The sequence below is a fragment of the Pongo pygmaeus genome, chromosome 1 (assembly GCF_028885625.2).
Source record: "Pongo pygmaeus isolate AG05252 chromosome 1, NHGRI_mPonPyg2-v2.0_pri, whole genome shotgun sequence".
NCBI classification, from domain to species: Eukaryota; Metazoa; Chordata; class Mammalia; order Primates; family Hominidae; genus Pongo; species Pongo pygmaeus.
The window spans coordinates 208,137,998-208,147,771 of NC_072373.2; the positions used below are offsets into that span (position 1 = coordinate 208,137,998).

The 9,774-nt window shown below is 51.2% G+C and overlaps 1 protein-coding gene across 2 annotated transcripts; it reads right to left on the reverse strand.

Annotated features, from left to right (window-relative positions):
- Positions 1–630: 630 nt before the first annotated feature.
- Positions 631–9,093, reverse strand: C1QB (complement C1q B chain). Of its 2 annotated transcripts, none has more exons than XM_054456545.1 (3): positions 8,943–9,093; positions 2,622–2,825; positions 631–1,455 (listed from the first exon to the last, which is right to left on the reverse strand). In XM_054456545.1, exons 2-3 carry the CDS (start codon positions 2,806–2,808, stop codon positions 881–883), a joined length of 762 nt encoding a protein of 253 aa, XP_054312520.1. In that variant the 5' UTR covers positions 2,809–2,825; positions 8,943–9,093; the 3' UTR covers positions 631–880. The 2 variants fall into 2 exon arrangements, with proteins under 2 accessions (XP_054312520.1, XP_054312531.1); XM_054456556.1 differs by lacking the exon at positions 8,943–9,093 and adding an exon at positions 8,820–8,839.
- Positions 9,094–9,774: the final 681 nt, after the last annotated feature.

Sequence of the window (9,774 nt, forward strand, 5' to 3'; positions counted from 1 at the left end):
GTGGAAGGCTTCTAGGTAGGGGAACAGAGCGAGGAAGGGCCCTGAGGTGGGCTTGTTTAGAAGACAGAAAGGCCCAGTAGAGTGAGGCTGGAAGGCCAGGTTCATGGGCTGGGACTGTATCTGGTGGGCAGTGGGGAGCCACTGAAGGTTTTTGAGCAGGGGAGTGACATTTACTCTAACTGGATGGCTGAGTTTGTGCTAGGCTGGGAAGATACTGGGAAGAAGGGCATGTGGGGAGAATAAAAAAGGGAAAAGTTCCTGCTCCAAGGTCAGTTAAAGCCTTGGAGGAGGACCCCTTGATCCTTGGTAGGGGTAACAGGAAGGGACAAGCCCAGAACCCCTTTAGGGGCTGGCCTAGACATGTTGCCTTTAAAAAAGGTCTCAGGCCATCAGTGGGCAGGCCTGCCCTTGAATCCCAGCCCTGCTGTGAGATTGTGGACAATCCCTTCATCCCTTCTGACCCTCAGTTTGCTCTTCTGTAAGCTGGGCATGATGCGCCCTCTCCCAGGAGGAGTGTGAGGATTAATGAGAGAATCAGGAAAAGGTGTAGGCTACCACTGGGAGCATAGTTGGTGCTGGACCCCTGCCTCCCACAGTGTGGCTGGCACAGAGCAGCACACGGACAGAGACTTCATTCATTCATAGTTCATTCATTCATGTAACCAACACTTCTGAGCATGGCACTTCTGGTGTGCCAGGTGCTGGGACACAGAGTTGAATTAGACCACTGTCCCTTGGCCTTGAAGAGTTTATTTACTCATTCACTCAGCAGTATTCACCAAGCCCTACTGTGTGCATTGGCTGGGCAAGGGGTGGTGTTGGGGGTAGAGTGAGCGTTGCTGGCAGGGGGAGCCGGGGTGGGTGTGAAGCAGCCCACAGGTCAGGCCTCCACATCTGGAAAGAGCAGGAACCCGGAAAAGATGCTGTTGGCACCCTCCATGCCCAGTATTGAGTTCTTGTCGGTGGCCTGCAGGAAGACGTTCTCCCCCTGCTCCAGCTTGAGGACCATGCCACCGGTGGTGACCTGGAAGGTGTTGTAGGCGTAGTCACAGAAGGTGACCACCTTCTGTGCACGCTCCCGGCCACGCATGAGGTTCACGCACAGGTTCCCTCGAGAGCTGGCGTGGTAGGTGAAGTAGTAGAGGCCGGGCACCTTGCAGGTGAACTTGCCGCTGCGGGGCTCATAATTGTTGTTCATGTTGGTGATCATGTGGTCGAAGCGGATGGTCTGGTCCCGGCGCAGGGGGACATTGATGGTTCTTGTGGCAGAGAAGGCGATTTTCTGGGTGGCCTTGTAGTCTCCCGATTCACCTTTGAGGCCTGGGGCTCCAGGGGCCCCTGGGCCACCTTTAGGGCCCATGGGGCCCTTGGGGCCGACTTTTCCTGGATTCCCAGGAATCCCTGGGTCTCCCTTCTCTCCGAACTCACCATGGTCTCCAGCCAGCCCTGGAAGCCCTGGAAAAGCAGAGACCAAATAAATGAGATCACTGAGACCAAAAGAAGGAGGCCTACGCTGGGACCTTGGGCAGGGCCCTGCCTCTCTCTGAGCCTCAGTCTCCCATCTGTAAAACAAAGGAGGCAGTGTCAGGCAGGGGCTCGGGGTCTCCCTCCAGCCGAGCTTCCTGAGTCTGTGATATGCTTGACCTTCTTGGCGGCTGCTGCCTGTGGGGAGGGGAATGGCTCCTTGCTGAGGAAGGTGCTAGGCCGGCCCTCCTCCCCAGCTTGTGTGGGGGTCCTTGTTCAGGCTAGAGCAGGGATAATGAGTGCTGTCCCCCTCTATCCCTCACCCCTGGCAGACATCCCTAATCAACCATGGACTTCACTCTTGCTGCTCCTGGAAATGGACTTTAGACTCCTTCTCCCTCCACCCCCCAAGCAGCCACTACCTCTTGGTTTGGCACAACACAAGATAAGGCCGATTTTCCAGCAGAGTGGCAGAGAATAGGGCCTGAGAAGATGGGATCTGGAGACAGAGAGATGTGCTTTGCATGTCACATCTGCCATTAGTAGTGGTGTCGCCTTGACTGAGTCACATATCCTGAGGCTCAGCCTCCTCATCTGTCAAATGGGGATGAAGATATTTTGTGGGATTGTACAAAATGAGATTATGTGAGGAGAGTGACTGGCACAGAGGGTTGCTCTATAACCGTAGGTTAAATGAATGAATAAACCAAATTTTACGGAGGGGTTTTCAAAGCTGGGAGTCTCATTTGAACCCCATGACAACCCCACAAAAGTACCATTGCCCCCATCTTACAGGTGAGGAAATAGCAATTCAGAGAGAAGTCATTTGCCCAGGAGGTAAGTTTAAACACAGGACTCTGTGGCCACAGTGGCACTCCCTTTCCACCTGAATTTAATGGTAAGAGATCCATGGTCTGGTCTTAGCCTCAACATTTACTGGGCTACCTTGAGTAAGTCAGTAGACTTTCTAGGTGCTAGTTTTCCTCTCTGTAAAATGGGAATCAGAATGCCCTCCTTGCAAAGTTACTGCAAGGGTTCAGCAAGCTGCTGGATTTGCCAGTGCTTTTGCAGTCTCAAAGGTAGGCAACTGTGACTTGGGAGGCAGGAGACGGGAAACTTGGTCAGTATTACCAGTATGCTGCTAAATCCCATGGTACCTTTCTCTCCTTTTATCCCTGGGGTCCCAGGTGGGCCATCAGGGCCAGGTATCCCAGGGATACCCGGGATGCCAGGGATGGCTGGGGGCCTGGTGCAGCTGAGCTGGGCCCGGGAAATATCGATTAGGCCCAGGAGCAGGAGAAACATCAGTACCGGGATGCTGCCCCACGGGATCTTCATCATCATACTGTGTCAGATGCGTCCTGTGGAGGAGAAGACAGTGTGAGAGGTTACCACCGTGGTGATCCTATCATCCATCCATCTATCCATTCATCCATCCATCCATCCATCCATCCATCCATCCATCCACCCATCTCTCTATTCCTCCATCTGCATCCATCCATCCATCCATCCATCCATCCATCCATCCATCCATCCATCCATCTCTCTATCCCTCCATCTGCATCCATCCATCCATCCATTCATCCATCTCTCTATCCCTCCATCCCCGCATCCATCCATCCATCTCTCTGTCCCTCCATTCCTGCATCCATCCATGCATCCATCCATCTCTCTATCCCTCTATCTGCATCCATCCATTCATCCATCCATCCATCTATTTCTCTATCCTCCATCCCGGCATCCATCCATCCATCCCCCGTCCATCCATCCATCCATCCATCCGTCTATCCCTCCATCTGCATCCATCCATCCATCTCTCTATCCCTCCATCCCTGCATCCATTCATCCACCCATCCATCCCTCTGTCCATCCCTGCATCCATCCATCCATCCTCCTGTCCATCCATCCATCCATCTCTCTACCCCTCCATCCCTGCATCCATCCATCCATCCATCCCTCCATCCTTCCATCCCTGCATCCCTCTGTCCATCTGTCCATCCATCCATCCATCCACCCTCCATCCATCCATCCTCTGCCCCTGCATCCCTCCATCCCTCTGTCCATCTATCCATCCATCCCTCTATTCCTCCATCTGTCCCTCCATCCATCCATTCCTCCATCCATATGTTCACTGATTGTCCCCTATCTACCAGACCCTGTGCAAGGTGCTGGGGATTCAGTGAAGAACAAGACAGATACAGTCCCTGCCCTCATGGTCTTGTGCCCATAGTGGGAACAGATATAAACAGGTAGATATAAACGGGTCAGCATAAAGTAAATAGAAATAGTGATAGACTGTGATTGGTGCTCTGAAAGAAAGAGAAGGATGCTGGGAGGCAGAGTAACTGGGCTGGAGGTGGGAGGTGGCAGGTTTTGTGAGGGAAGTCCTCCCACCAGGAAAGTCTTCTCCAAGGGGAAGCCACTCTTGGAAGTGATGATTAGGCTGAGACCTGAAGGTCCAGAAAAGGTGGGGGCAAGAATGTTCCAGAAGGACAGAGAGTATGGAGAAAGCCTAGAGGCAGGACAGAGGTTAGGATGTTGAGGATCAGCAAGAGGCCAGTATGGCAGAGGGGAGCGAGGGTTCAAGTGACAGGAAGCAAGACTGGAGAGGCAACTAGGCTACTATGGGTTTGGGGTTTTATTCCCCCAAAGCTCTTATTCAGTAGAGCTTCTGAATTCAGGGTATGATGCTGCTTATGAACGGGCCACCTTGCATGCTTAGAGCATCCCTGCATCTACTGTGATTCCTACATCAAAGGGACACTGAGGCTCAGGGAGGCCAAGTCACTTGCTCAGAGTCATACAGGAAGGAATGAAGCCGATGTCCCTGCCAGCATACCAGGCTGTTTCTGCTGGTAGAATATTCTCAGAGCTGTGACTCTGGCAAGAGGGCAGTGATGGCCGCTTTTTAATCCCAAAGAACTAGGAAGAAGCTGGTGGGCTGTCTCAAACTTGTCAGCATGGCCAGTGTTCCATGCCATTAGCTCTCAGGACAAAGTGGCCTTTAAGTTCATCTAGTTTAACCCTCAGCCTATATACTTTTAACTGAGGCAACATTTCTACAACATAAAATTAACCAATTTAAAGCAAGCATTTTAGTGGTATTGAATACATTCACAGTCTTGTGCAACCCTCACTCCCATCTAGTTCCAAGATTTTTCATCACCCCAAAATAAAACTCTATGCCTGTTAAGCAGTTTCTTCTCAATCCTCCTTCCTCCAGCCCTGACAACCATGAATCTGCTTTCTGTCCCTATGGATTTACCTATTCCTATTATTTCATATAAATGGAATTATACAATGTGTGACCTTTTGTGTCTGACTTATTTCATTTAGGGTAATGTTTTCAAGGTTCATCCATGTTTCTATGTTGTAGCATGTATCAGTACTTCATTCCTTTTTATAGCTGAATAATACTCCATTGTATGGATACATGTGATATTGCAAAGTATATATTTGGTCTTCTACCTCTTTCCTGGCAGACAACTCCTAAAATCCTTAGAATTTCCAAAGTGAGGTATTTTTGTATGCTAATGATTGATTGATGGCTGCCAGCCCCTAGGTAGCTTCAGGATGGGGCTCATCACCAGGAAGACCAAGGCAGGCTTAGAGGGTCTATTCTCAGCCCCACCCCCCAACCTCTGGGGAGGGGAGTGGGGCTGAAGGTTAAATTGATTACCAATGGCCAATGGCTTAATCAATCGTGCCTACATAATAAAGCCTCCATAAAAATCCCAAAGAACTAGGTTTAGAGAGCTTCCAAATAGCTGAACACGAGGAGGTTCCTCGGGGGCAGCGTGCCCAGGGACCTGGGCATGACAGTGGCACGCCTCTTCCCTCATACCTCACCCTGAGCATCTCCTCATCTGTATCCTTTATACTATTCTTTATAATAAACTGGTAAACGTGTTTACCCGACTTCTGTGGGCCACTCTAGCAAAGAAACCAAACCCAAGGAGGGGGTTGTGAGAACCCCAACTTGAAGCTGATTTGTCAGAAGTTCTGGGGGCCTGGACTTGCAACTGGTGTCTGAGGGGGAGCAGTCTTGTGGGACTGAGCTCTCAGCCTGTGGGGTCTGATGCTCTTTCTAGACAGTGTCAGAATTGAGTGGAAAGACACCCAGCAGATTTGATTGCTTGCTTGGTGTGTGGGGAGAAACCCCCCACATTTGGTCACAGAAGTCTTCTGTGTTGATTGTTGTGGTGTGAGAGCAGAGGAAAATACCGTTTGTGTCTTTCCACTTACAGATCATACTACAATTTGGTTTTGGGGTTTTTGGTTTTTTTTGAGATGGGGTCTCACTGTGTTGCCCAGGCTGGTCTCGAACTCTGGAGCTCAAGTGATCCTCCTGCCTCAGCCTCCCGAGTAGCTGGGATTACAGGCACACACCATTTCGCTTGGCTATTTGTTTATCCACTCATCATTGGTGGACATTTGGGAAGTTTCCACCTTTTGGCTATTGTGAAGAGTGCTGCTATGAACATTTGTGAACAAGGATTTGAGTATCTTTTTGATTCTTTGGGGTTTATACCTAGGAGAGGAATTACCGCTTATGGCAGTTCCCGAGGACACTTCAGCTTATTCTTAAGTTTCCTCAATGACACCTCTGCCAAGGTCCCCCGTGCGGTGCCTCATCGCACTCCCCTGCCGCACAAATGTTGTGTTCACTCAGCCCTAAGAACTGATCACAACGCTAGCTGCACATCACATTATTTCCTTGGAAGAGTCAAGCTGAACTGAACTTTCTCAGCAGAGTGTGAGGAAATGACATATCTGCTAAGGGCTCTTCCATCCATGGTTTTCACCATTTCAGTGATGGGCAGCTCATTACCTCTTGAGGCAGCCCCTTCCACCTTTGCCCAGATTCAAATTTTTTTCATCATTCAAAGCTTGGGTGAAAGCCTTCTTCCTCCAGGAAACTTTTCCTCAGAGGCTGAACGGTATCCTCTCTTAAAATGGGGGAGCAGAGTGGTCTCTGCCTACCTCCCAGAGTGGCCACAGGGACCCAGGTGAGACCATGGATGGGAAAGAGTCACAAAGCCCTGAGCCCCAAGCTCTTGTTGGGACTTGTGGCTGCTACTGCCATTGCTGCTGTTCTCTGATCCTCACAACATCCTGGGGAAGTGGGTTGTGATGAATTTCCCATCTTGCAGATGAGGAAACTGAGGATCGGAACTTAGAAAGCAACCTACCCAAAAATCACCCAGCAAACTATTTAACAGCAGGGTTGTGGCCAAACTCTTACCCTGTCTGCCACATGCTGGCTGTGCCAACCCCAGAGTCTGGCATGTGGAGGACTCCCTGGGACCAGACAAAGCCTGCCGATATTTGACTCCTATGCTCTGCAAACCAGCCTCAGCCCCTTAGCCTAGTCCTGATCAATTTCTTGCTGAAAGCCCTGAGTTATGCCAGACAATGTGCACCAAGGAAAGGAAGCTGTAAAGATGAGTGTGGCCAGGGAATGCTGGTGACAGCTTTAGGTTCTGTCAGGCTCTATGCTCTGAAGACAGGGTGGCTCAGGGGCATGGTCCTGCTTATCCATGAATAAGCATCAGCTCTCACTCTTGCTCTTGCTAAAGGTTTTACAAAATGGCAATTTAACAACTTTAATAAGTTGGGTACTTATGGGCCAGGCTCTGAGCCAGATGGTTTACATGCCATTATCCCATGTAATTTGATACTCAGCCCCTGAGAAAGTACTCTTGCTCTCTCGTTTTACAGATGAGGAAATGGGATCAGAGAGGGCAAGCACCTTGGTAAAAGTCACACAGCTCCTGTGTGGCTGGGAGTCAAACCCACATCCACTGGATCTTAAAACTCAATGTTATGTTAAGAGGCCACTGTACCTGGTGGTAAAAACATAAACTTTGAAGCCAGACAGCCTGATAAAAGGACTAATGCATGGGACATGCCAAGAGTAGTGGTAGGTACATGGTCAGTGTTCGGTGAAAGTGGCTTTTAACCACCCCGATGACTGCTGCTCTTGTTAGGCAGCACACATTCACCTGGTGGCGGGAGCCTGTAGTGTCACAAGGAAAGCAACACTCAGCGTTCACATAAGGTCTCTACTGCTTCTTAGCTAAGGGACTTGGGAAATCACTCCTCTCTGGCCACAGTTTACCCTCCTATAAAGTGGGGATAATGCTACTCTCTCCCTCATAGGGTATGTGCGAGGACATGAGTTACAGCTTCCAACAAAGCCTGGCATGTTGGAAATGCTTAATGAATATTAGTTATTTTATTATTATCACTGTCATCCAAGAATTCCTGAGTGGTTGAACAGAAAGGAAGATGGTTGGAGAAGTAAAAAAAGACAATCCCTTTGAAAGACTGGGCTTAGAGGGAGGGGCTCTGTCAGTTGGAGGCAGCCAGGGGTGGAGAGCTGCGACCAGCTGGTGGGGGGAGTGGGTGAGGAGCAGGGTACTGACAGGACTTGGGCTTCCTGGGGAAGCCAGGGGCAGGGGGAGTGGAAAAGTGCTGGTTCTAGCCCATTTCAAAAGCCACCGAGTTTCAGCCTTGGGGTTAGGGCTTACAACTCATCTGGTTTAACTGCCTCCTGCCTGTGCCAGCCCATCATCATTGCCAGCCTGGTTTCTTCTGTCCTCCCCCCAGGCTCTGACCTTTCCATCTCCTTCGGTCCAGCAGTCCCTTTCCCCAGTGTGGAGTCAGGCCCACTTGACTTTAAAGCCCCATCTGCTACCGGCTGCATAACCTCAGGCAAGTGCCTTAACCTCTCTGAGCCTCTTGGCAATGCTGATTTCAACCTGACAGGGCTGCCGGAAGGATGACAGGAGAAGGTGCTTAGAAGAAATAAGGTCCCCCCTGCCCCGTGCAGTGCCACATCCCACTCCCCCGCTGCACAAACATTGCGCTCACTCAGTACTAGCTGAGAACTCATCGTAACTCTACGTGCACGTCCCCTTATTTCTTTGGAAGAGTCAAGCTGAGCTTTCTCAGCAGAGTATGAGGAAATAAGCAAGGTGTTGGGGAAATGCTGGGCTGGGCAGGAGCGACTGGGTTATAATCCCACTCCTGCCTCTGGTTTACTGATAAATTTTGAGCCAGGGCACGCACTAAGCTTTTGTAAGCTTGATGTCCTCTACGGCACAGCAGTGCTGAGAGGTTCTGTTCTCTGTAGCGGGGCCGGGCTGAGAGAGGTTAGGTGACTTGCCCAAGATAACCAACACATAAGATGCAGAGCCGGACTCAGCTCAAGCATCTGCGATGCCAAAGCTCCTATGTGCCAGGCTCCCGCTTTAGGTGGCCTGCCCATCCGCTAGGCCCTGGGTGGCAGCAGACTCCCCACCTCACCCCAGAGAGCTGGATCCCATAGGTCTGGGATTGGGCCCAGCTACCTGCACTGTTAAACAGCCCAGGTGGCTCCAAGGCAGGCGACGCGAAGCTCACACTTACGGAATCACCACTTTCTGCCATACTGGCCCTGCCAGCCTCCCCCAGGCGCCAAGCCCCGTCCTCACCTGGGAAGCTGGTGTCCTGTGAGGCCGCTGGGCCGAGCAGCAGTGGGACCAGGAGCCGAGAGCCTACTGCCCTCGGTCCGAAGCGGAAGTTCCCTTCCCCAGAGGCGGGAAGGGCTTTCCCCTGACGGTCCCCTCCCATGGCCCAGCAGGCTGGCCCCTTTCCCGTCCCCCACTGTCCCCCAACTCTGCTGCCCTCAGGCAGTTTCAGGTCCCATTTCTGCAACCCACCGGATTTACTGTAAATGAGATGGGTGGGTGGCAAGTTTGGTTCTGCCGACTCAGCAGCTGTGGGGAGAACACGCCGTCCTGGGGGAACATCCACAGCTCACCCTCCCAGGCTCTCTGACCTCGTGATCTTCCACACTGGGCAGGGGTGTTCCTCAGTGAGCATCATGTGGCTGGCCCGCTGCCTGAGCGCCGGCTTAGAGTCAGAGACTTTGATTCCAATCCCATCTCTGCCACTTGCCAGTTTACGTGTTCTCAGTCAAGGGAGCCCCAAGGGAGCCCCAATTTTCTCTGCTGTAGGATGGGACCGTAATTGTACCTGCTCTACAGATACGGATCTCACAGGCCACTGGGAGGATAATGCAGGAAATGACAGGGGAGGAAGTGTCTGGGGGTAATCTGTAAAGGGCTGTGCACGTGTTCATTGTTAATATCACTTCATGTCCCAGGCTTCCCCTTTCTGGGCTCATCTCTTCTGCTTCCTTCCCATTCTGTGCCTCTGCTCTTTCCCTGTTCTCAGAAAATAATCGCATAATGAATTTTAAATGTGTTCCTTATTTATTGATACCCCTGCCTCTGCTTCCAGCAGGGCTTGACGCTGATGACA

Bases quoted from the DNA above. Each gene is read 5' to 3' on its own strand.
- C1QB (XM_054456545.1), bottom strand. From the start codon at position 2,808: ATGATGATGAAGATCCCGTGGGGCAGCATCCCGGTACTGATGTTTCTC. The intron at 1,456-2,621 runs GTACCATGGGAT...CTGCTTTTCCAG, and splicing joins AGGGATAAAAGGAGAGAAAG to GGCTTCCAGGGCTGGCTGGA.